Source organism: Salmo salar, chromosome ssa15, assembly GCF_905237065.1.
Source record: "Salmo salar chromosome ssa15, Ssal_v3.1, whole genome shotgun sequence".
Taxonomy (NCBI): domain Eukaryota; kingdom Metazoa; phylum Chordata; class Actinopteri; order Salmoniformes; family Salmonidae; genus Salmo; species Salmo salar.
In genome coordinates, this window is record NC_059456.1 from 110225901 (window position 1) to 110253183 (window position 27283).

General features: G+C 46.9%; 1 protein-coding gene across 1 annotated transcript in view; it reads left to right on the forward strand.

Moving 5' to 3' along the window:
- Positions 1-25094, forward strand: part of LOC106573004 (isocitrate dehydrogenase [NAD] subunit gamma, mitochondrial) — a 28653-nt gene extending 3559 nt beyond the window's left edge. The window contains exons 2-12 of the mRNA XM_045696593.1: positions 2-49; positions 1100-1105; positions 1228-1325; positions 1442-1557; positions 17505-17565; positions 18833-18965; positions 21124-21257; positions 22157-22259; positions 23013-23159; positions 24087-24242; positions 24924-25094. Of these exons, the coding sequence (XP_045552549.1) occupies positions 2-49; positions 1100-1105; positions 1228-1325; positions 1442-1557; positions 17505-17565; positions 18833-18965; positions 21124-21257; positions 22157-22259; positions 23013-23159; positions 24087-24242; positions 24924-25025 (1104 nt within the window). The 3' untranslated portion in view covers positions 25026-25094. The remainder of the gene's footprint in view (position 1; positions 50-1099; positions 1106-1227; positions 1326-1441; positions 1558-17504; positions 17566-18832; positions 18966-21123; positions 21258-22156; positions 22260-23012; positions 23160-24086; positions 24243-24923) is intronic.
- Positions 25095-27283: the final 2189 nt, after the last annotated feature.

The following is a 27283-nucleotide window of genomic DNA, read 5'->3' on the forward strand; positions in this document are numbered from 1 at the left end:
GGTGTTGAGTGCAGCCTTGTGCGGACGGAGGCAGATGTCTCGCTACACCGTGAGTGACACAACAACCAGAACTTAACCAAGGCAACATGATGCATGACTGTAAAACTGTTGGAACAAAATGGTGACTCTATCACCGAGTAGCATGCTGACCACACCACTCGCATCGTGTGCGCGAGCGTTGCAAAATAAATATACACATACATTTTATTCAATCATTGCACCCAAACTGCTCGCGAGCGTCTGTGTAGCCAGTCGCTAAAATAGAACTTGGTTCTATTTGTGACGCTTGACGCGCTGCAAGTCCTTCCTCTCCCATCTCCTCATTGGTTTTTAGGAGCATAGACCCACGTAGGTGATTGAAAGATGAACTGAGGTCCACACTCCAGTCCAGTTGGTGGTGGTAATGCACCTTAAAGTTGGTTGCCAACCGCCATATAAAGTCCAGAGAAGAAGAAGAAGCCTGTAGGAGGAGAGATTACTAGAAACAAACTCAATTTACCCTTTTATCTGTGGATTAATTGTCTGAGTAGAGGACCTTGTGCATTTCGGATAAAATAACAACCCAATGTTTATATCCCTGGACAAATTACCTAGCAACAGCAAGCTAGCTAAATGGCCATGAATGTTTAATTATTTTCAACCCGTCCCCAAATTAATATCATTGATCATGCCTGGTCTGGGTGGACAAAATCAACTTGCGCCTGCGGTCTGGTCAGCATGTGTGGATAGGAATTGGATGTTAGTGATTGATTAGTAATGTCTGAGATCATGGAGATGATGGTTGCTTTTAGAATGAAGATGTGTTCTCCAGAGCTCCTGTATGCTGTCTCTGCCTCTCCCACCTGCCTTCTGCCTCTCCCACCTGCCTTCTGCCTCTCCCACCTGCCTTCTGCCTCTCCCACCATGTCAACCCGACTGTTGTGCCCCTGTAATACACTGTACCCAAACTAACTAACTAACTACACTATGAGTACTGTAGTTATGCCCATAGATAGCATGGATGCTAATATATTAGCAAGAACTTGTCTGTCCGTCCTCCTCCCTAACTAACTATCCCTCTGTTATCTCCTCTGTCCTCTCCCTCCATCCTCTACAACAGATCATAGTGAGTACAGAGAAACACACACACACAGTAGTGGTCATATTTATATTGTAGCTTCTAGTCATTGCAGGTTAAAGGCTGGGGTTGTGGTTCTGTATTCCTTGTTGTGGTTCTGTTTGTTCCAGCCCCCTCCAGCACGGTACGGAGGTCGTCACATGGTGACTCTCATCCCAGGAGACGGTATCGGACCTGAGCTACTCAGCCATGTTAGAGAACTGTTCAGGTTAGACACACACACACACACACACACACACACACACACACACACACACACACACACACACACACACACACACACACACACACACACACTAACTCCTACATTTCTGTGTACGTTAGGTTCTGCTGTGTACCGGTGGATTTTGAGGTGGTGAATGTGGATTCTACTATGACATCAGAGGATGACATCAACGACGCCATTACAGCCATCAGACGCAACGGAGTGGCCCTCAAAGGTCTGGAGGAGGGAGGGGAGAGAGAGGGAGGGGGAGAGGGAGAGAGGGAGGGAGGGGGAGAGGGAGAGGGAGGGGAGAGAGAGGGGGGAGGGGGAGAGAGAGGGAGGGGGAGGGAGGCAGAGAGAGAGAGGGGGAGGGGGAGAGAGGCAGAGAGAGGGAGGGGGAGAGAGGCAGAGGGAGAGAGGGGGAGGGGGAGAGAGGCAGAGAGAGAGAGGGGGAGGGGGAGAGAGGCAGAGAGAGAGGGGGGGAGGGGGAGAGAGGCAGAGAGAGAGAGGGGGAGGGGGAGAGAGAGAGAGGGGGAGGGAGAGAGAGGGAGGGGGAGAGAGGGAGGGGGAGAGAGGCAGAGAGAGAGAGGGGGAGGGGGAGAGAGGCAGAGAGAGAGAGGGGGAGGGAGAGAGGCAGAGAGAGAGAGGGGGAGGGGGAGAGAGGCAGAGAGAGAGAGGGGGAGGGGGAGAGAGGCAGAGAGAGAGGGGGAGAGGGAGAGAGAGGGAGGTGGAGAGAGGTAGAGAGAGAGAGAGGGGGAGGGGGAGAGGCAGAGAGAGAGAGGGGGAGGGGAGAGAGGCAGAGAGAGAGAGGGGAGAGGGAGAGAGAGGGAGGGGGAGAGAGGCAGAGAGAGAGAGGGGGAGAGAGAGGGAGAGAGAGGGAGGGGGAGGGAGGGGGAGAGAGGCAGAGAGAGAGAGGGGGAGGGGGAGAGAGGCAGAGAGAGAGGTGGAAGGGGAGAGAGGCAGAGAGAGAGGTGGAAGGGGAGAGAGTCCGAGAGGAATAGAATGCAAAAACCTAAGAAAGAAATTGAGAAACCAATCAACAAAAAAACATAGAGACCCAGAAAACCAGAGTCTACGCCTTCACTATGGTGAACCACTAAAACAATACAGAAAACCAGAGTCTACGCCTTCACTATGGTGAACCACTAAAACAATACAGAAAACCAGAGTCTACTCCTTCACTATGGTGAATCACTAAAACAATACAGAAAACCAGAGCCTACGCCTTCACTATGGTGAACCACTAAAACAATACAGAAAACCAGAGTCTACGCCTTCACTATGGTGAACCACTAAAACAATACAGAAAACCAGAGTCTACGCCTTCACTATGGTGAACCACTAAAACAATACAGAAAACCAGAGTCTACGCCTTCACTATGGTGAACCACTAAAACAATACAGAAAACCAGAGTCTACGCCTTCACTATGGTGAACCACTAAAACAATACAGAAAACCAGAGTCTACGCCTTCACTATGGTGAACCACTAAAACAATACAGAAAATCAGAGCCTACGCCTTCACTATGGTGAACCACTAAAACAATACAGAAAACCAGAGTCTACGCCTTCACTACGGTGAACCACTAAAACAATACAGAAAACCAGAGCCTACGCCTTCACTACGGTGAACCACTAAAACAATACAGAAAACCAGAGTCTACGCCTTCACTACAGTGAACCACTAAAACAATACAGAAAACCAGAGTCTACGCCTTCACTATGGTGAACCACTAAAACAATACAGAAAACCAGAGTCTACGGCTTCACTATGGTGAATCACTAAAACAATACAGAAAACCAGAGTCTACGCCTTCACTATGGTGAACCACTAAAACAATACAGAAAACCAGAGCCTACGCCTGTAACGGCTGTCTTCTGTAAAAATGGACCAAGGCGCAGCAGGTATGTGAATACTCATCTTTAATAAAAATAAAGGAGTAGAGCATCCACTTAACAATTCAAACAATATATAAGACAGGAACAGTTTTGCAGGCACACAACACGCAGTGCAAAAACAACTACCCACAAAACCAAGTGACAAACATACTCCTACATATATGACTCCCAATCAGGAACAACAATCCCCAGCTGTTCCTGATCAGGAGTCACAAGACCAACACAGAACAATCACACACACAAGACTGCCACGTCCTGACCCCAAAACTACAACAACAGCTCCATCTGCTGGTCAGGACGTGACAGTACCCTCCCCCCCAAGGTGCAGACCCCGGAATGCACCTAACAACGAAAAAACACCAACAAACAAAATCCCCAACAAAACCCATAAACAATAACCCCTAAACAATAAGGGAGGGAAGGGAGGGTGGCTGCCGTCAACGACGGCACTGTGCTACACCCTCCCTCCCCAACCCACCTATCCTGGAGGTGGCTCCGGTGCAGGACGTGGACCCTGCTCCACCCTCGACGTCGCCCACTTCGGTGGAGCCGATAGCTGCGCCAGGCAGACGGACCCCTCGAGCCGGGCCGGAGGACAGGAGGGCCCCTCGGGCTGGGCCGGGGGGCAGGAGGGCCCCTCGGGCTGGGCTGGGGGGCAGGAGGGCCCCTCGGGCTGGGCCGGGGAGCAGGAGGGCCCCTCGGGCTGGGCCGGAAAGCATGCGGGCCCCTCGGGCTGGGCCGGAAGGCATGCGGGCCACTCGGGCTGGGCCGGAAGGCATGCGGGCCACTCGGGCTGGGCCGGAAGGCATGCGGGCCACTCGGGCTGGGCCGGAAGGCATGCGGGCCACTCGGGCTGGACCGGAGGGCAGGAGGACCACTCGGGCTGGACCGGAGGGCAGGAGGACCACTCGGGCTGGACCGGAGGGCAGGAGGACCACTCGGGCTGGACCGGAGGGCAGGAGGACCACTCGGGCTGATCCTGACAGGCCGGGCACCCTGGCAGATCAGGGCAGGCGGGCACCTCTGGCAGAACCGGGCAGTCTGGCCACTCTGGCAGAACAGGGCAGTCCGGCCACTCTGGCAGAACAGGGCAGTCCGGCCACTCTGGCAGAACAGGGCAGTCCGGCCACTCTGGCAGAACAGGGCAGTCCGGCCACTCTGGCAGAACAGGGCAGTCCGGCCACTCTGGCAGTACAGGGCAGTCCGGCCACTCTGGCAGTTCAGGGCAGTCCGGCCACTCTGGCAGTTCAGGGCAGTCCGGCCACTCTGGCAGTTCAGGGCAGTCTGGCCACTCCGGCAGTTCAGGGCAGTCTGGCCACTCCGGCAGTTCAGGGCAGTCTGGCCACTCCGGCAGTTCAGGGCAGTCTGACCTCTCTGGCGACTGTGACTTTGACTGGCGGGCAGCTCTGACGACTGTTGACTGGCGGGCAGCTCTGACGACTGTTGACTGGCGGGCAGCTCTGACGACTGTTGACTGGCGGGCAGCTCTGACGACTGTTGACTGGCGGGCAGCTCTGGTGACTGTTGACTGGCGAGGCTGGGTTGACACACTAGACTCCTGATGCGTGGGGCTGGTATAGGACGTGCCAGCCTGGAGACACGCACCTCCATGCTAGTGCGTCTGGCGGGAAACACCGGACCGAAAGGGCGCACTGGCGGTCTTGAGCGCAGGGTTGGCATCACCCGTTCTGGCTCGATGCCTACTTCGCCCCTGGCACATGCGGGCGCTGGTACCTTGCCTACCGGCCTGAAAATCCCAGGCCTCACCACAGCCCCAACCCCAAAGCACGGGACCTGTCCAGTCTGCCCTACAAGGGTACGGGGAGCTGGCCTGGGGCTGTAATCTCGCCCCGCCAAATAGCCCTTGTGCCCCCCCCTAAAAAATTATTGGGGCTGCCTCCAACATTCCTCCCTCACTTGCCTCTGTCCTCTTCTCCGCTGCTTGGTCCTTTGGTGGTGGGTAGTTCTGTAACGGCTGTCTTCTGTAAAAATGGACCAAGGCGCAGCAGGTATGTGAATACTCATCTTTAATAAAAATAAAGGAGTAGAGCATCCACTTAACAATTCAAACAATATATAAGACAGGAACAGTTTTGCAGGCACACAACACGCAGTGCAAAAACAACTACCCACAAAACCAAGTGACAAACATACTCCTACATATATGACTCCCAATCAGGAACAACGATCCCCAGCTGTTCCTGATCAGGAGTCACAAGACCAACACAGAACAATCACACACACAAGACTGCCACGTCCTGACCCCAAAACTACAACAACAGCTCCATCTGCTGGTCAGGACGTGACAACGCCTTCACTATGGTGAACCACTAAAACAATACAGAAAACCAGAGTCTACGCCTTCACTATGGTGAACCACTAAAACAATACAGAAAACCAGAGCCTACGCCTTCACTATGGTGAACCACTAAAACAATACAGAAAACCAGAGTCTACGCCTTCACTATGGTGAACCACTAAAACAATACAGAAAACCAGAGTCTACGCCTTCACTATGGTGAACCACTAAAACAATACAGAAAACCAGAGCCTACGCCTTCACTATGGTGAACCACTAAAACAATACAGAAAACCAGAGCCTACGCCTTCACTATGGTGAACCACTAAAACAATACAGAAAACCAGAGCCTACGCCTTCACTATGGTGAACCACTAAAACAATACAGAAAACCAGAGCCTACGCCTTCACTATGGTGAACCACTAAAACAATACAGAAAACCAGAGTCTACTCCTTCACTATGGTGAACCACTAAAACAATACAGAAAACCAGAGTCTACGCCTTCACTATGGTGAACCACTAAAACAATACAGAAAACCAGAGCCTACTCCTTCACTATGGTGAACCACTAAAACAATACAGAAAACCAGAGTCTACGCCTTCACTATGGTGAACCACTAAAACAATACAGAAAACCAGAGCCTACGCCTTCACTATGGTGAACCACTAAAACAATACAGAAAACCAGAGCCTACGCCTTCACTATGGTGAACCACTAAAACAATACAGAAAACCAGAGTCTACGCCTTCACTATGGTGAACCACTAAAACAATACAGAAAACCAGAGCCTACGCCTTCACTATGGTGAACCACTAAAACAATACAGAAAACCAGAGTCTACGCCTTCACTATGGTGAACCACTAAAACAATACAGAAAACCAGAGCCTACGCCTTCACTATGGTGAACCACTAAAACAATACAGAAAACCAGAGTCTACGCCTTCACTATGGTGAACCACTAAAACAATACAGAAAACCAGAGCCTACGCCTTCACTATGGTGAACCACTAAAACAATACAGAAAACCAGAGCCTACGCCTTCACTATGGTGAACCACTAAAACAATACAGAAAACCAGAGCCTACGCCTTCACTATGGTGAACCACTAAAACAATACAGAAAACCAGAGCCTACGCCTTCACTATGGTGAACCACTAAAACAATACAGAAAACCAGAGCCTACGCCTTCACTATGGTGAACCACTAAAACAATACAGAAAACCAGAGCCTACGCCTTCACTATGGTTAACCACTAAAACAATACAGAAAACCAGAGCCTACGCCTTCACTATGGTTAACCACTAAAACAATACAGAAAACCAGAGCCTACGCCTTCACTATGGTGAACCACTAAAACAATACAGAAAACCAGAGCCTACGCCTTCACTATGGTGAACCACTAAAACAATACAGAAAACCAGAGCCTACTCCTTCACTATGGTGAACCACTAAAACAATACAGAAAACCAGAGCCTACTCCTTCACTATGGTGAACCACTAAAACAATACAGAAAACCAGAGTCTACGCCTTCACTATGGTGAACCACTAAAACAATACAGAAAACCAGAGCCTACGCCTTCACTATGGTGAACCACTAAAACAATACAGAAAACCAGAGCCTACGCCTTCACTATGGTGAACCACTAAAACAATACAGAAAACCAGAGCCTACGCCTTCACTATGGTGAACCACTAAAACAATACAGAAAACCAGAGCCTACGCCTTCACTATGGTGAACCACTAAAACAATACAGAAAACCAGAGCCTACGCCTTCACTATGGTGAACCACTAAAACAATACAGAAAACCAGAGTCTACGCCTTCACTATGGTGAACCACTAAAACAATACAGAAATACACCACGGAAAAAGAACGAACAGCATGTCAGAAATCAGCTCAATGTAATTGAAGAATCCATAGAATCTAATGACTTCTGGGAAACGAAACAAAGAACAACACGAAGAGTTATCTATCCAAATGGAGATGTATGGATGAACCACTTCTCCAATCCTTTTGGCTCTATAACAAAGAGCAAACAGCAAAAACATGTACATGATCAAATACAAATCTAAGAATCAACTATTAAAGACGACCAGAACCCACTGGATTCTCCAATTACATTGAATGATGTACAGGACAAAATACAAACCCTCCAACCCAAAAAGGCCTGTGGTGTTGATGGCATCCTAAAAGAAATGATAAAATATACAGACCACATATTCCAATTAGCTATACTTAAACTCTTTAACATCATCCTTAGCTCTGGCATCTTCACAAATGTTTGATACCAAGGACTGATCACCCCAATCCACAAAATTGGAGACAAATTTTACCCCAATAACTGCTGTGGGATATGCGTTAACAGCAACCTTGGGAAAATCCTCTGCATTATCACTAACAGCAAACTCGTACATTTCCTCAGTGAAAACAATGTCCTGAGCAAATGTCAAATTGGCTTTTATCAAATTACCGTACGACAGACCACGTATTCACCCTGCGCACCCTAATTGACAAACAAACCAAAACAAAGTCTAATCATGTTTTGTTGATTTCAAAAAAGCTTTTGACTCAGTTTGGCAGGAGGGTCTGCTATACAAAATGATGGAAAGTGGTGTTGGGGGAAAAACATAGGACATTATAAAATCCACGTACACAAACAACAAGTGTGTGGCTAAAATTTGAAGAAAAAAAATGAATTTCTTTCCACAGGGCTGTGGGGTGAGACAGTCTCCTTGAGATATGTCAATGAATTGGCGAGGGCACTAGAACAGTCTGCCGCACCCGGCCCTCACCCTACTATAATCTGAATTCAAATGTCTACTGTTCGCTGATAATCTGGTGCTTCTGTCCCGAACCAAGGAGGGCCTACAGCAGCACCTAGATCTTCTGCACAGTTTATGTCGGACCTGGGCCCCGTCAGACCTGGGCCCTGAAAGACCTGGGCCCTGACAGACCTGGGCCCCGACAGTAAATCTCAGTTAAACAAAATAATGGTGTTCCAAAAAAGGTCCAGTTGCCAGGACCACAAACACAAATTCCATCTAAACACTGTTGCCCTAAAGCACACAAAAAACTATACATACCTCGGCCTAAACATCAGCGCCACAGTTAACTTCCACAAACCTGTGAACGATCTGAGAGACATGGCAAGAAGGGCCTTCTATGCCATCAAAAGTAACATTAAATTCGACATACCAATTAGGATCTGTCTAAAAATACTTGAATCAGTTATTTATAGAACCCATTGCCCTTTATGTTTGTGAGGTCCGTGGTCTGTTCAACATAGAATTCACAAAATGGGACAAACACCAAATTGAGACTGTGTGCTGAATTGGCAGAGACCCAGATGCAGACAATGGAGGCAGATAGTACGAGTCTCAGAGTTTATTATAGTACAAGGCAAAAGATTAGTCAAGACAGTCAAAGAGTCGTAATCCAGGAAAACAGGAGACAAAGGGCTGTGAGACAGTGGTTCAATTCTAGATACATGGAAAGTGGGATGTGTACGGAGATCAGAAGGCTAACAGCAGAGGGCTAAGAACCTTAGAGATGGGGAAAGGGCCGATAAAACGGGGGGAAAGTTTGCAGGACTCCACTCGGAGGGGGCAGATCCCGAGGGGAAAGCCATACCCTCTGCCCAAGATGGTAGCGGGGAGCAGGGGTCTGGTGGCGGTCCGCCTGTCATCGATACCTGGAGGTGGTCTTGAGAAGAGCGATCCGTGTTCTCTTCCAGGTACGGCAATAGCAACGGACAAATATCTGGGCAGATGACTGCACATTAGACTGGGGATGAAAACCAGAGGATAGGCATGAGAACTGAGGACCACGATCGATCGGAGACCATGTCGACCGGATGTGTATGGATCCGGAAGACGTGCTGCACCTTGAGCTTGGCCGTCTCCTTAGCTGAGGGCAACTTAGGAAGGGGGATAAAATGGGCGACTTTGGAAAACCTATCCACCACCGTAAGGATGGTGGTGTTGCCATCTGACGGAGGGAGACCCGTGACGAAGCCCAAGGATATATGGGATCAGGAGCAGTGAGGAACAGGGAGTGGTTGAAGGAGGCCAGCCGGTGCTTGCCAAAGAGTCTTGTTCTGCACACACACAGTGCAGGCGGCAACGAACGCGGAGACGTAAGGAACCATGGTGGGCCACCAAAAACGTTGTCAGATGAAAGCCAAGGTCCGACGGAACCAGGATGACAGGTGAGCCGCGAGGAATGTGCCCATTCCAGAACCGGAGCACAGGCAGAGTCCGGGACAAACATCAGGTTAGCCAGGGCCCCTCCTCAATTCCCCAGATGAAAGCAGCCACTAAACAGAAAGTAAGGAGGATGGTCTCGGGGTCTGATGGTGTAGCAGTGGGGCTGAACAGATGTGAGAGTGTGTCAGGCTTCACATTCTTGGACCCAGGGTGGTAGGAGACAGTGAAATGAAAACGAGTGAATAATAGGGCCCATCTCGCCTGCCTGGAGTTTCGGCGCTTGGCGGTGCAGAGATATTCCAGGTTTTTATGGCCCATCCACACCAAGAATGGATGTTCCGCCCCTTCTAACCAGTGCTTCCACTCCTCTAATGCCATCTTAACAGCGAGTAATTCTCGATTTCCCACGTCATAGTTCCTCTCAGTGGGGTTAAGACGATGGGAAAGGAAGGCGCAGGGATGCAGCTTCTGGTCCTGGGCAGAACAACCCCCACTCCAATGTCCGAGGTGTCGGCCTCCACCACGAACTGACGGGACGGGTCCGGATGGATTAAGATAGGGGCGGTAGTGAATCGCTGCTTGAGGTCTGAGAACACCTGGTCAGCTGCTGTAGATCATATGAACGGAACCTTGGGAGAGGAGTGTGAAGAGAGGGGGGAAGCAAGGGTGCTGTAACCCCAGATTAAACGACGGTAGAAATTAGCAAACCCTAGGAAACGTTGCTGCTGTACTCTGGATGTGGGTTGAGGGAAATCCACCACCGCTCTCACCTTATCAGGGTCCATCTGAATGTTCCTGGCAGCGATGATGTATCCTGGGAAGGAGATGGTGTAGCGATAGAAAGCTGGTTTTCCAGGAGATGCAGGAGGACCTGTTGGACATGGAGGACGTGCTCTTCAGCTGACTGGAAATAAATGAGGATGTCGTCGAGGTAGACAAACACAAATCAGTTCAACATGTCACGGAGAACATCATTGACCAGGGAACACTGCAGGAGCTTTGGTCAGTCTGAATGGCATCACCAGGTACTCGTAGTGCTCGCTAGCCATGTTAAAGGTCTCCTTCCCGTATCCGAACCAGATGGTAGCCGTTCCGAAGGTCCAACTTGGAGAAGATGACCACCCTCTAGAGAGGCTCAAAAGCTGAGGAGATGAGTGGTAGCGGGTAACGGTTTTTAACCGTAATGTCATTAAGACCCCGATAGTCGATACACGGACGCAGGGTCTTGTCGTTCCTCTCCACAAAGAAGAACCCTGCGCTGGCGGGGGAGGAAGATGGATGCATAATCCATGCAGCGAGAGAGTCCTCTTTGGTCTCCGGACCCGAAGGGGAATAAAGTCACCCCCGAAGCAGTGCGGTGCCCGGGAGAAGGTCCATACACAGTCGTATGCGGAGGTTCGATGCGGAGGAAGAGATGTGGCCGGGGCAGAGTTGAAGAAAAAGTCCTGGTACTCCGCGGGAAAGGCATAGAGATCTGAGTCTTTACCCAAGCCAGCAGGGAGACGTCCCGGGGCAGGCTGCAACGACGTCAGACAATGTGCATGACAAAACGGACTCCAACCCATGATGGAACCCATAGCCCATTCAATTACGGGATTGTGCCTCTGGAGCCATGAAAATCCCAAAACCAATGGTACATGAGGAGACTCCAGGAGCAGAAACTATATAGACTCACTGTGGTTGCCTGACACTCGCAGGTGGAACCGTATTGTGGGTGCCATTAGAGTGCCCATCCAGCGCTCTGACATCGGGATGGAAAGGGGTTGAGTGGAGATACCCAGCTCAGACACCAGGGTAGTGTTCATTCAGCTCGTCGGCCACAGAGTCAATGAGCACCCAGATGGATTTGGACTGGCCTCCCCACATCAGGGTAGCATAGAGGGGGTTACGAGTAGAGAGAGATTGAAAATTCCCCGTACGGCTCACCAGTGTACTCATACCTACTGATAAGCCTGGTCTTTTAATGGGCAGGTAGATAAGAAATGTCCCGGAAATCCACAATACAGACAACTCTTGGTGTTTAGTCTGAGTAAGCGCTCAGCAGGAGACAATCTAACCCTGAACCAGTTGCATGGGCTCCAGAGGAGACGAACTGACAGCCCTCCGTGATTTCCGAGAGAACTCGGGTGACATCGGATTCACTCAGAAATGTAGACTTCGAGGACTTCCGTGATTCCTCGGAGGCGAGGTGGAAATTGAGGACAAGCGAGGACGACTGGGAACAAATTCCCTCTCCCTTCAATGTTCCTTTGCTGCATGGGCAGCTCCCGGGTTGCAAGCTCATCTTTAATCATCGCCGATAATCCGTGACGGAATGCGTCGAACAGGGCTTTCCGTTTCCAGGCACTCTCAGCTGCCAACGTGCGAAAATCCACCACGTATTCTGCCACACTATGGGAGTCTTGACATAGTTGGAGCAGCTTCTCTCCAGGACATTGGAGAATTGAACACTTTGCATACCTCCGTCACGAACTGCTCCAGACTGAGGCAAGCGGTGGACTGTTGCTCCCACACCGTCGTAGCCAAGGCGAGTGCCCTTCTGGACATCAGCATTATCAAATACGCTATCTTCGAGCGGTCCAAGGGGAATGAAGAAGGCTGCAGCTAGAAGATGAGGGAGCACTGGTTGAGAAACGCCCGGCAGGTTCCAGAATCTCCAGCGTAGTGCTCTAGAGGTAAGCGAGGTTCTCGGGACACCGGGGTAGGCTGGGAAGAAGCGCCGCTGGTGGCGGGGTTGCTGGGAGTTGGGGGATTACTGTTGTGGCTTGCTGCCTAGTTGGGAATCCGCGGAATTGCTCCAGCAATGTGTCGAACACATGGTCATGGCATTCTGCCAGGGTATGGAGTCCCTCCATAAGGCATTGCAGTAACTCCTCGTGCTTTCCAATGGTGGCTCCTTGGCAGGACACAGCATTGCGGAGCTGGTCTGAGTCTGCTGGGTTAGTCATGGCCAGTTCGTCCAATCACAGCTCAGGCTAAGACCCAGATGCAGACACAGAAGGCGGATGGTACGAGTCTCAGAATGTATTTTAGTATGAGAGGCAGGAAAAGGTAAGTCAAGACAGGCAAATAGTCATAATCCAAATCAGGCAGGTAAAGGACGGCAGGCAGGATCAGGGTCAGAACAGGCAGAAAGGTCAGAACTAGGAAGACAAGGAAAAACAAAAACTAGAGCACAGGAAACACGGGAACATGCCGGTAGGACTTGACGGGACAAAACGAACTGGCAACAGACAAACAGAAAACGCAGGTATAAACACACAGGAGGTAATTGGGACAAATGGGAGACACCTGGTGGGGGATGGGGGGTGGAGACAAGCACAAGACAGGATGTGACAATTAGACCCATCCAAATCAAGATAATTACTTGACACATTGGAAAGAATTAACAAAAGACACTGAGCAAACTAGAATGCTATTTGGCCAAAAACAGACAGTACAAAGTGGCATAATACTTGACCACTGTGACTGACCCAAACTTAAGGAAATATGGTGGAATGAGGTGGAAACTGAGCTGCACTTCCTAACCTCCTGCCAAATGTATGACCATGTTAGAGACACATATTTCCCTGTTTTTTGGTAGAATGGCGCCGGAGGGGATGGCTGACGTTTTACGTGCTCCTAACATGCTCCTTTACGTGCTCCTAACCAACTGCTATTTCGTATTTTTTTTCCGCATTATTTGTAACTTATTTTTTTACTTACTTTGTACATATTGTTGCTGCTACAATCTCTTTTGACCGAAAATAACTTATGGACATCAGAACAGCGATTACTCACCTTGAACTGTGTCGTGTCTTTGGCTATGCCGGATTAAGTGATATGACATGCTAACTTATAAAATGATTTCTCTGTAATTAATATTACCTGATTAAGCTAATCATGTAAATGTAATTAACTAGAAAGTCGGGGCACCACGGAAGAACGTTTATAGAGCCGTTATCTTCCGAATAAGCTCTTAAAATACTTTGTAATATTTTACATCGATAGCAGTCAATATTAACCCTTGTTTTATTTTCAGTCTCATAATGAAAGTTGTAAATTCTTGGTTATCTTCACGAATCCTGGCTAACAAGTTGAATCCGCAATACAAAATTGGGTTTAATTATTTATTTACTAAATACCTAAACTTATCACACAGAATTACAAATACACAGAATACAATGATGTCATACAGAAAACGTCCCGGTAGACGGAACAGATATGACGGCTGGTTACACAAAGGAAAGGGGGTTGGGCTTGAATGAAAGAGCGGGAAGATTTAGGAACAGAGAAACAGCAGTTATGCTACCGTAAATACATTATCTTATGCATTCTAAATTACCGCCCATTTGGAAAAGGAAAATGCAATAAATATTTACTCTGAGCTGCGCTTCGGTAGGTTGGTCGTAGATGCTGGCCGGGTTGGCCAACAGATCTTCCTGTTACTCGGAAGAATGTCTCTGGTGGTCAATTGGATACGTGGCTGTATCTTCGTCCGTCTGTTAGACTGGATCCGTCGTCCGTCCTTTCCTAGCCCACGTTACAGCGGCCGCTGCTAACTCAACGGCTAGGAAGTAGCACTTCTGTAGTGAATAAGCTCAAAGTTCATACCAGTTCATACCATAGCTCACGCCGAGGTTGGCTTAGTTCTGTCCTTGACATGTGTGTCCTTCTAACGTAGAGGCTGCAGACCTCCCGTACTGGAACTCCTGGTTATCTTTTCGTCAAAGGATTATATAGTGGAGAGGGGGAGGGAGGTGTTTCATCGTTTATAACCGCTGTCTCTTCACAGGGTTGGGCCACTGATCGAGCAGGGCACTTTCCTTATGAAAACCCAATTCTCTCGTTTGGAAGCTAAAATTACATTTCATCTCCTAACAAACATTTTCAATATCAAACATTTCAATTGCATAACAATTCCATGTGACTCTGATAACTAGAGGGTGGATACTTTCCCAGGTACAGTTTATGTCGTCCTGTCATCAATCATAATGTCTCAGATGACAACTGAAATGAAATCCATACTCATTACGTTATCAAGCATATTTCCAACTGGTTTTATTAACAAAATATGGTTCCTTTTCCCCATTTGTTTGATGTTCCCAGACTCTCTATATTTAACACAGGCTATTCACGTCCTTCAGTAGATTCAGAGAGGGGAAGAGAGAAAGGTATTTATGGGGGGGGGGGTCATAAACCTTACCCACAGGCCAACGTCATGACAACTGGAATAATCATTTTTCTTAAATGAGTCCGACGTGAAGGATATACTGCTTTCTCGAGAACGGGCGAAAATCCCCGTCATTTGGGTGAAGAAAAGACAGATAAAGGGGGTGGATGTCGGGCTGCCTTCTGAGAATTCTTAGGCTGCCATCCATTCTATTGGCCAATGTGCAGTCATTGGAAAATAAAATGGATGACCTACGATCAAGACTATCCTACCAACGGGACATTAACAACTGTAATATCTTATGTTTCACAAAGTCTTGGCTGATCGATGACACGGATAATATAGAGCTGGCGGGATTTTCCATGCACCAGCAGGACAGAGAATCTACGTCTGGTAAGACGAGGGGTGGGGGGTGTGTCTATTTGTCAATAACAGCTGGTGCGCGATGTCTTATACTAAAGAAGTCTCGAGGTATTGCTCACCTGAGGTAGAGTACCTTATGATAAGCTGTAGACAACACTATCTACCAAGAGATTTCTCATCTATATTATTCGTAGCTGTCTATTTACCACCACAAACCGATGCTGACACTAAGACCGCTCTCAACCAGCTGTATACGGTGTGGCAGATGGCAGGGAGAGGTGAGGGGAGTGGTTATTGAGGGGAGATATCTGACAGTCCGTTGGCTCTACCCTCTGGCCTTTTATGGACTTCCTTCCCCAACAAGGCAAGGCTGTAGTTCATTAAGCCAGGGAGTGCTTGGGGATAAAGGAGGAAGCAGCCTGCACAAAGGGGCAGAGTAGGAGAGAGCCAAGTGCATAATGAAGAGTGGGAGAAAAGGGAGCAATATCTGTGAGGTTACCCGTTGTGACCTGGACTGTTGGACTACCTCCCTTGTGTACCGGATTGGCTGAGGACCCGAGCGTGAGGATTACCACTGGAAAACGGAACGGACGATGAGACTGGCTTGTGGATTGTGAGGTGATTGGTGAATTCCCCCCTCTTCCCCAGTGTACCAAAACCGCTAATAAACTTTCCATTTGCATTCTAATTGTGCTACTGGTGCATGTTTTGTTATTGAACTTGGTGATGTGGAAATCCCACACCCTTGAGCCTTTTACAAAGGCCATAAGCAAACAAGAAAATGCTCATCCAGAAGCGATGCTCCTAGTGGCCGGGGATTTTAATGCAGGGAAACTTAAATCTGTTTTACCTCATTTCTACCAGCATGTCACATGTGCAACCAGAGGGAAAACAACTATAGACCACCTTTACTCCACACACAGAGATGTGTACAAAGCTCTCCATCGTCCTCCATTTGCCAAATCTGACCATAATTATATCCTCCTGATTCCTGCTTTTTAAAAAAATGGCATGACCATGGTTACTGATGAAAACCTTAGAAAAACCTTGACAAAGTACAGGCTCAGTGAGCATAGCCTTGCCATTGAGAAGGGTAGACACAGGAAAACATGGCTCCCTGTAGAGGAAATGCTGTGCAGCCACTGCAAAAATATATAAACAATTAGAGAATGTAATTTCCCCAAATTTGAAACCCTTTATTCAAGGTTTCAGAGAGAGAGAGAGAGAGAGGGATAGAAAGACAGAGAGAGAGAGGGATAGAGAGTGAGAGTGAGAGAGACAGAGAGAGACAGAGACAGAGAGAGAGAGAGAGAGGGATAGAAAGACAGAGAGAGAGAGAGGGATAGAAAGACAGAGAGAGACAGAGAGAGAGAGAGAGAGAGGGATAGAGAGAGAGAGAGAGAGAGAGGGATAGAAAGACAGAGAGAGAGAGAGAGAGAGAGAGCGAGAGGGATAGAAAGACAGAGAGAGAGAGAGAGAGAGAGAGAGAGAGAGAGAGAGAGAGAGAGAGAGAGAGAGAGAGAGAGAGAGAGAGAGAGAGAGAGAGAGAGAGAGAGAGAGAGAGAGAGAGAGAGAGAGAGAGAGATAGATAGATAGATAGATAGATAGATAGATAGATAGATAGATAGATAGATAGATAGATAGATAGATAGATAGATAGATAGATAGATAGATAGATGGGGAGAGAGAGAGAGAGAGAGATAGAGAGAGACAGAGAGAGAGAGAGAGAGAGAAAGAGAGAGAGAGAGAGACAGAGAGAGAGAGAGAGAGAGAGAGAGAGAGACAGAGAGAGAGAGAGAGAGAGAGCGAGAGAGAGAGAGGAAGAGAGAGCGAGAGAGAGAGAGAGAGAGAGAGAGAGAGAGAGAGAGAGAGAGAGAGAGAGACAGAGAGAGAGAGACAGAGAGAGAGAGAGAGAGAGAGAGAAGAGAGAGAGAGAGACAGAAAGCGAGAGAGAGCGAGAGAGAGAGAGGAAGAGAGAGTATCAAGGAAAAAGGCAAGACCCAGATGCAGACACAGGAGGCAGATGGTTGGAGTTTACGATGTTTATTAATCCAAAGGGGAAGACAAGAGAATGGTTGTGGACAGGCTAAGGTCAAAACCAGATCAGAGTCCAGGAGGTACAGAGTGGCAGACAGGCTCGAGGTCAAGGCAGGCAGAATGGTCAGGCAAGTGGGTACAAAGTCCAGAAACAGGCAAGTGTCAAAACCAGGAGGACTAGAAAAAGGTACAATATCTAATCAGTGTGTTTTTTTCCCCAGGCAACATTGAGACCAACCACAACCTGCCTCCCTCCTTTATATCCAGAAATAACCTGCTACGGTGAGATCCTCTAAACTCTGACCTCTAATCCCTGACCTAACCCCTCACCATGTGGTAGATTTAAAGCAGGAGTCTGCAGATCGTGGGCGACCCTATGCCACACACCCCACTTCTTGTTTGGTTTTTTCACTTTGAACTAAAACCACCTAATATTGAGTCTATGTCATGGAAAGAGCAGGTGTTCTTAATGTTTTGTAATGCTTGTTTTTTTAAACTGACATTAGAACTATTCGAATTTTTGCAACCAGGAAATGGCGAAGAGATTTCTGCATATTGCACCTTTAACGTACAGCATGTCAATATCTTCTTTACTCCCCTTCCCTCCTGCCATCCCTCTGTCTCTCTCCCTCTGTTCTCTCACTCTGTCTCTCTCTCCCTCTGTTCCTCTGTTCTCTCCCTGTGTTCTCTCACTCTCTCTCTCTCCCTCTCTCCCTGTGTTCTCTCCCTCTGTTCTCTCTCTCTCTCTCTCTCTCCCTCTCTCCCTGTGTTCTCTCACTCTCTCTCTCTCCCTCTCTCCCTCTGTTCTCTCACTCTCTCTCTCTCCCTCTCTCCCTCTGTTCTCTCACTCTCTCTCTCTCCCTCTCTCCCTCTGTTCTCTCACTCTGTCTCTCTCTCCCTCTGTTCCTCTGTTCTCTCCCTGTGTTCTCTCACTCTCTCTCTCTCCCTCTCTCCCTGTGTTCTCTCCCTCTGTTCTCTCTCTCTCTCTCTCTCTCTCTCTCCCTCTCTCCCTGTGTTCTCTCACTCTCTCTCTCCCTCTCTCTCTCTCTCTCTCCCTCTCTCCCTGTGTTCTCTCTCTCCCTCTCTCCCTCTGTTCTCTCACTCTCTCTCTCTCCCTCTCTCCCTCTGTTCTCTCACTCTCTCTCTCTCCCTCTCTCCCTGTGTTCTCTCACTCTCTCTCTCTCCCTCTCTCCCTCTGTTCTCTCTCTCTCTCTCTCTCTCTCTCCCTCTCTCCCTGTGTTCTCTCACTCTCTCTCTCTCCCTCTCTCCCTCTGTTCTCTCACTCTCTCTCTCTCTCTCCCTCTCTCTCTCTCTCTCTCTCTCACTCTCTCTCTCTCCCTCTCTCCCTCTGTTCTCTCTCTCTCTCTCTCTCCCTCTCTCCCTGTGTTCTCTCACTCTCTCTCTCTCCCTCTCTCCCTCTGTTCTCTCACTCTCTCTCTCTCCCTCTCTCTCTCTCTCTCTCTCTCTTCACTCTCTCTCTCTCTCCCTCTCTCCCTGTGTTCTCTCACTCTGTTTTTCTCTCTTGTCTTTCTGCCCTCCACCCCTCCAGTACCAGTCTGGACCTGTATGCCAACGTGATGCACTGCCAGTCTCTGCCAGGCGTTCGGACTCGTCACAGGAACATCGACATCATCATCATCAGAGAAAACACTGAGGGAGAATACAGCAGTCTGGAGCACGAGGTGTGTGTGTGTGTGTGTGTGTGTGTGTGTGTGTGTGTGTGTGTGTGTGTGTGTGTGTGTGTGTGTGTGTGTGTGTGTGTGTGTACGGTGTGTGTGTGTGTGTGTACGGTGTGTGTGTGTGTGTGTACGGTGTGTGTGTACGGTGTGTGTGTGTACGGTGTGTGTGTGTGTGTGTGTGTGTGTGTGTGTGTGTGTGTGTGTGTGTGTGTGTGTGTGTGTGTGTGTGTGTGTACGGTGTGTGTGTGTACGGTGTGTGTGTACGGTGTGTGTTTGTGTGTGTGTGTGTGTGTGTGTGTGTGTGTGTGTGTGTGTGTGTGTGTGTGTGTGTGTGTGTGTGTGTGTGTGTGTGTGTGTGTGTGTGTGTGTGTGTGGACGTGTTTAACTATACTTGTGAGGAACAGTAAATTGCACCCATGGTGCTTAGAATGACGGAAATCACATCTTGATGATGGTAATTCATTTTAACAGCATAGAAATTAGTCTGCAAAGTTGTAACAAAATAAAGTAGAATGATGTTCTTATACATGAAAAAGCTGAAAAGCAAAACATTGGCCGTTGTGTCTTCATCCCTGATTTAAAACAATATAATTGAAAAAACAAACACAACATTCAGGCTAGAAGACCAAGCCTCTTACACAGCAATACAACACAACTTCAAATTATAATATTTGTATAATATAATTTGTGAACGACCTGTCCTATAGGCTAATTGTATGAACATTTGAATGAATAAATAACAAAACACAGCTGTTGTCCAATCGAGGCCTCTGGTTTAGTTTCGCCAAGGCGTGAACATTTTAAATAATGAATAAAACATGACAGTCTACAAACACAGTAATTAGCCTGTAAATTACTGCCAGCGCTTCGTTTGCACCAGGAACAATATAAACACCTGATCCACGCAGCTTGTGGATTTACAGTGCCGTCACAAAGTATTCACACCACTTGACTTATTCCACATTTTGTTGTTACAGCCTGAATTCAAAATGTATTAAAAACAATTTTTCACCCATTTTAACGCAATACCCCATTATGGCAAAGTGAAAACATGTTTTTAGAAATGCATGCAAATGTATTGAAAATGAACACCAAAATATCTCATTTACATAAGTATTCACACCCCAGACCCAATACATGTTAGAATCACCTTTGGCAGTTGATAATCTTTCTGGGTAAGTCTCAATACATGTTAGAATCACCTTTGGCAGTTGATAATCTTTCTGGGTAAGTCTCAATACATGTTAGAATCACCTTTGGCAGTGATTACAGCTGTGAGTCTTTCTGGGTGAGTCTCTAAGAGCTTTCCACACCTGGATTGAGCAACATTTCCCATTCTTTTTTTTTTTAACTCTTCAAGCTCTGTCAAATTGGCTGTGATCATTGCTAGAAAAACATTTTAAAATTTTTCCATAGATTTTTAAATAGTTTTAAGTCAAAACTGTAACTCACCCAACTCAGGAACATTCACTGTCTTCTTGGTAAGGAACTCCAGTGTAGATTTGGCCTTGTGTTTTAGGTTATTGTCCTGCTGAAAGGTGAATTCATCTCCCAGTGTCTGGTGGAAAGCAGACTGGACCAGGTTTTCCTCTAGGATTTTGCCTGTGCTTAGCTCGAATTTAATTTATTAGCATCCTAAAAAACTCCCTAGTCCTTGCCGATGACAAGCATACCCATAACATGATGCAGCCACCACCATGCTTAAAAATATGACGAGTGGTACTCAGTGATGTGTTGTGTTGGATTTGCCCCAAACAGAACACTATGTATTCAGGACAATGTTTATTTCTTTGCCACGGTTTTTTCCCTGTTTTATTTTAGTGCCTTGATGCAAACAGGAAGCATGTTTTAGAATTGTTTTTATTCTGTACAGGCTTCCTTCTTTTCACTCTGTCATTTAGGTTAGTATTGTGGAGTAACTACAGCGCATCTAACACAACTTGTTAGCGTTGGTGCTTGACTGCTGTTAGGTCAGAATACTCAGATCAACCCATTTCCTCGGCTAGAGTGTCCAGTTCGCTCCTGAGAGCAAAACGTTCTGAATATACAAATGGACAATCTGACAAGGCTTTGAATTTAGGAACTCCTAGACTACTCTGACTCTCCAGTGAATTTAGGTACACACCCACAGTGTGACTCTCTCTCTGTCTCCTCTATGTAGAGTGTGTCTGGGGTGGTGGAGTGTCTGAAGATCATTACAAGGACCAACTCTCTGAGGATTGCTGACTATGCTTTCAGACTGGCCAGGGAGAGAGGTCGTCGTAGGGTCACCGCCGTCCACAAGGCCAACATCATGTCAGTGATACTCAGTAAATGTGCATGTTAGTTAGCTAGTTAGTTAGTTAGTTAGTTAATGCGTTAGCTAGTTAGTTAGTTAGTTAGTTAGTTAGTTAGTTAGTTAGTTAATGCGTTAGCTAGTTAGTTAGTTAGTTAGTTAGTTAGTTAGTTAGTTAGTTAGTTAGTTAGTTAGTTAGTTAGTTAGTTAGTTAGTTAGCTAGGTAGTTAGTTAGATAGTTAGTTAGTTAATGCGTTAGTTAGTTAATGAGTTAGCTAGTTAGTTAGTTAGATAGTTAGTTAGTTAATGCGTTAGCTAGTTAGTTAGTTAGTTAGTTAGTTAGCTAGTTAGTTAGTTAGTTAGTTAGTTAGTTAGTTAGTTAGTTAGTTAGTTAATGAGTTAGCTAGTTAGTTAGTTAGTTAGTTAGTTAGTTAGTTAGTTAGTTAATGCGTTAGTTAGTTAATGAGTTAGCTAGTTAGTTAGTTAATGAGTTAGTTAGTTAGTTAGTTAGTTAGTTAGTTAGTTAGTTAATGAGTTAGCTAGTTAGCTAGTTAGTTAGTTAGTTAGCTAGTTAGTTAGTTAGTTAGTTAGTTAGTTAGTTAGCTAGCTAGCTAGTTAGTTAGTTAGTTAGCTAGTTAGATAGTTAATTCGTTAGTTAGTTAATGAGTTAGCTAGTTAGTTAATTCATTAGTTAACTAGTTAGTTAATTAGTTAGTTAGGTATTTTAAACAGTGCTTCTTAGTGTGTTTGATTGAATCTGTGTGTGTATTTTGTATTAATTTGCTGTCTGATAAATCTGTGTGTGTGTGTGTGTGTGTGTGTGTGTGTGTGTGTGTGTGTGTGTGTGTGTGTGTGTGTGTGTGTGTGTGTGTGTGTGTGTGTGTGTGTGTGTGTGTGTGTGTGTGTGTGTGTTTAACAGGAAGCTAGGTGATGGTCTGTTCCTACAGTGTTGTAAGGAGGTTGCCGCGGGTTACCAAGACATTGCCTTCGACGCCATGATCGTGGACAACACCACCATGCAGGTAACCATAGCAACATCGCTACTACACGCTTATAGAAAAAAGGGTTCAAAAATGGTTTGTCGGCTGTCTCCGTAGGAGAACACGTTTTTGGTTCCAGGTTCTACATTGAACCCAAAAGGTTCTACCTGGAACCGAAAAGGGTTCTTCAAAGGATTCTCATATGGGGACAGACGGAAAACTATTTTAGGATCTAGACACCACCATGCAGGTAACCATAGCAACATCACTACTACACCTTGCAGGTAACCATAGCAACATCATCACGACACCTTGCAGGTAACCATAGCAACATTACCACTACACCTTGCAGGTAACCATAGCAACATTACTACTACACATTGTAGGTAACCATAGCAACATCACTACTATACCATGCAGGTAACCATAGCAACATCACTACTACACCTTGCAGGTAACCATAGCAGCATGACTACTACACCTTGCAGGTAACCATAGCAACATCACTACTACACCTTGCGGGTAACCATAGCAACATCACTACTACACCGTGCGGGTATCCATAGCAACATCACTACTACACCTTGCAGATAACCATAGCAATACCACTGTAAACGTTCATTAGGCTAATCAAATTGCATAATAAATAGTGTGTGTGTGTGTGTGTGTGTGTGTGTGTGTGTGTGTGTGTGTGTGTGTGTGTGTGTGTGTGTGTGTGTGTGTGTGTGTGTGTGTGTGTGTGTGTGTGTGTGTGTGTGTGTGTGTGTGTGTGTGTGTGTGTGTGTGTGTGTGTAGCTGGTGTCTAAGCCGCAGCAGTTTGACGTGATGGTGATGCCTAATCTCTATGGTAACGTGGTGAGCAACGTGTGTGCTGGTCTGGTGGGAGGGCCGGGACTCGTTCCAGGAGCCAACTACGGGACAGACTACGCTGTGTTCGAGTGTGTATGTACTCAGGGGGTGTGTGTAGCTGGGGCTGTGGATAGCTGGGGGTGTAGATAGCTGGTGGTGTAGATAGCTGGGGGTGTAGATAGCTGGGGGTGTAGATAGCTCGGGGTGTACATAGCTTGGGGTGTGGGTAGCTGGGGGTGTGGATAGCTGGGGGTGTAGATAGCTGGGGGTGTAGATAGCTGGGGGTGTAGATAGCTGGGGGTGTGGGTAGCTGGGGGTGTGGGTAGCTGGGGGTATGGATAGCTGGGGGTGTGGGTAGCTGGGGGTGTGGGTGTAGCTGGGGGTGTGGGTAGCTGGGGTGGGTGTAGCTGGGGGTGTGGATAGCTGGGGGTGTGGGTGTAGCTGGGGGTGTGGGTGTAGCTGGGGGTGTGGATAGCTGGGGGTGTGGGTAGCTGGGGGTGTGTGTAGCTGGGGGTGTGTGTAGCTGGGGGTGTGGGTAGCTGGGGGTGTGTGTAGCTGGGGGTGTGTGTAGCTGGGGGTGTGGGTAGCTGGGGGTGTGGATAGCTGGGGGTGTGTGTAGCTGGGGGTGTGTGTAGCTGGGGGTGTGGGTAGCTGGGGGTGTGTGTAGCTGGGGGTGTGTGTAGCTGGGGGTGTGGGTAGCTGGGGGTGTGGATAGCTGGGGGTGTGTGTAGCTGGGGGTGTGTGTAGCTGGGGGTGTGGGTAGCTGGGGGTGTGGATAGCTGGGGGTGTGGATAGCTGGGGGTGTGGATAGCTGGGGGTGTGGGTAGCTGGGGTGTGGGTATCTGGGGGTGTGGGTATCTGGGGGTGTGGGTAGCTTGGGGTGTGGATAGCTGGGGGTGTGGATAGCTGGGGGTGTGTGTAGCTGGGGGTGTGGGTAGCTGGGGGTGTGGGTAGCTGGGGGTGTGGATAGCTGGGGGTGTGGGTAGCTGGGGGTGTGTGTATAATGTGTGTGTGTTGCAGGGCACCAGGAACACAGGGAAGAGCATAGCAGATGGTAACATAGCCAACCCTACAGCCATGTTACTAGCTTCCTGTCTGCTTCTGGACCATCTGAGGCTACATGCATACGCCACCATGATACGGCGGGCTGTCATCGCTACGGTTACTGAGACACGGGTAACACACGCGGGCTGTTGCATAGGGATTTCTTCAATTCATTTCAAAGGGCTTTATTGGCATTGAAAACATTTGTTTACATTGACAAGGGAAGAGCAAAAGTGGAAAAAAACTTAAAATGAACAGTAAACATTACAGTTGTTAAAAAATATAGACTTTTCAAATGGTATACTAATGTGCTAACAATATGCAAATAGAAAATAGATAAACAGGTACTTATCTCCCTGTGCCTCAGTTGGTAGAGCACGGTGTTTACAACGCCAGCACGGTGTTTGCAACGCCAGCACGGTGTTTGCAACGCCAGCACGGTGTTTGCAACGCCAGCAAGGTGTTTGCAACGCCAGCACGGTGTGTGCAACGCCAGCACGGTGTTTGCAACGCCAGCACGGTGTTTGCAACGCCAGCAAGGTGTTTGCAACGCCAGCACGGTGTTTGCAACGCCAGCAAGGTGTGTGCAACGCCAGCACGGTGTGTGCAACGCCAGCACGGTGTTTGCAACGCCAGCACGGTGTTTGCAACGCCAGGGTTGTGGGTTAGATTCCCACGGGGGGCCAGTACAACAAACAAGCATTCACTACTGTAAGTCGCTCTGGATAAGAGCATCTGCTAAATGACTAAAATGTTAAAAAAATATGTTCTTTCTCTCTCTGCCCTCTCAACCTGTCCTCTCTCTGTCTCTAGCTCCATACAGCTGACCTGGGAGGTCAGGGGTCAACATCTGATGTGGTCCATTCCATCATGAAGGAGATCCAGAGCACTGGACCCCTAACGCAGAACATCTAACACACACACACACAACATCTAACACACACACACACACACACACACAACATCTAATACACACACACAACATCTAACACACACACAGAACATATAATACACACACAGAACATCTAATACACACACAGAACATCTAACACACACACACAACATCTAATACACACACACAACATCACACACACAGAACATCTAATACACACACACAACATCACACACACAGAACATCTAATACACACACAGAACATCTAACACACACAGAACATCTAATACACACACAGAACATCTAACACACACACAGAACATCTAATACACACACAGAACATCTAATACACACACACACAACATCACACACACAGAACATCTAATACACACACACAACATCTAATACACACACACAACATCTAATACACACACAGAACATCACACACACACAACATCTAATACACACACAGAACATCACACACACACAACATCTAATACACACACAGAACATCTAATACACACACACAACATCTAATACACACACACAACATCTAATACACACACAGAACATCTAATACACACACACACAGAACATCTAATACACACACAGAACATCTAATACACACACACAACATCACACACACAGAACATCTAATACACACACACAACATCTAATACACACACAGAACATCACACACACACAACATCTAATACACACACACAACATCTAATACACACACACAACATCTAATACACACAGAACATCTAATACACACACACAACATCTAACACACACACACAACATCTAACACACACAGAACATCTAATACACACACAGAACATCACACACACAGAACATCTAATACACACACAGAACATCTAATACACACACAGAACATCACACACACAGAGCATCTAATACACACACACAACATCACACACACACACAACATCTAATACACACACACAACATCTAACACACACACACAACATCTAATACACACACACAACATCTAACACACACACACAGAACATCTAACACACACACACAGAACATCTGAATATTTATTTCACTTATGACCCTATGATTATGACCCTATGATTATGACCGATGACCCTATGATTATGACCCTATGACCCTGTGATTATGACCCTATGACCCTGTGATTATGACCCTATGATTATGACCAATGACCCTATGATTATGACCCTATGACCCTGTGATTATGACCCTATGATTATGACCGATGACCCTATGATTATGACCCTATGATTATGACCCTGTGATTATGACCCTGTGATTATGACCCTGTGATTATGACCCTATGATTATGACCCTGTGATTATGACCCTGTGATTATGACCCTATGATTATGACCCCATGATTATGACCCTATGACCCGATAGTTATGATCCTATGATTTTAACCCTATGATTATGACCCTATGACCCTGTGATTATGACCCTGTGATTATGACCCTATGATTATGACCCTGTGATTATGACCCTATGATTATGACCCTATGACCCTATAGTTATGATCCTATGATTTTGACCCTATGATTTTGACCCTATGATTATGACCCTATGACCCTATAGTTATGATCCTATGATTTTGACCCTATGATTATGACCCTATGACCCTATAGTTATGATCCTATGATTTTGACCCTATGATTTTGACCCTATGATTATGACCCTATGACCCTGTGATTATGACCCTATGATTATGAACCTATGATTTTGACCCTATGATTATGACCCTATGATTATGACCCTATGACCCTGTGATTATGACCCTATGATTATGAACGTATGATTTTGACCCTATGATTATGACCCTATGACCCTGTGATTATGACCCTATGATTATGACCCTATAATTTTGACCCTATGATTATGATCCTATGACCCTATAATTATGATCCTATAATTATGATCCTATGATTATGACCCTATAATTATGATCCTATGATTATGACCCTATAATTATGACCCCATGACCCTATAATTATGATCCTATAATTATGATCCTATGATTATGACCCTATAATTATGACCCCATGACCCTATAATGATGATCCTATGATTATTACCCTATAATTATGACCCCATGACCCTATAATTATGATCCTATAATTATGATCCTATAATTATGATCCTATAATTATGACCCTATGATTATGACCCTATAATTATGACCCCATGACCCTATAATGATGATCCTATGATTATTACCCTATAATTATGACCCCATGACCCTATAATTATGATCCTAT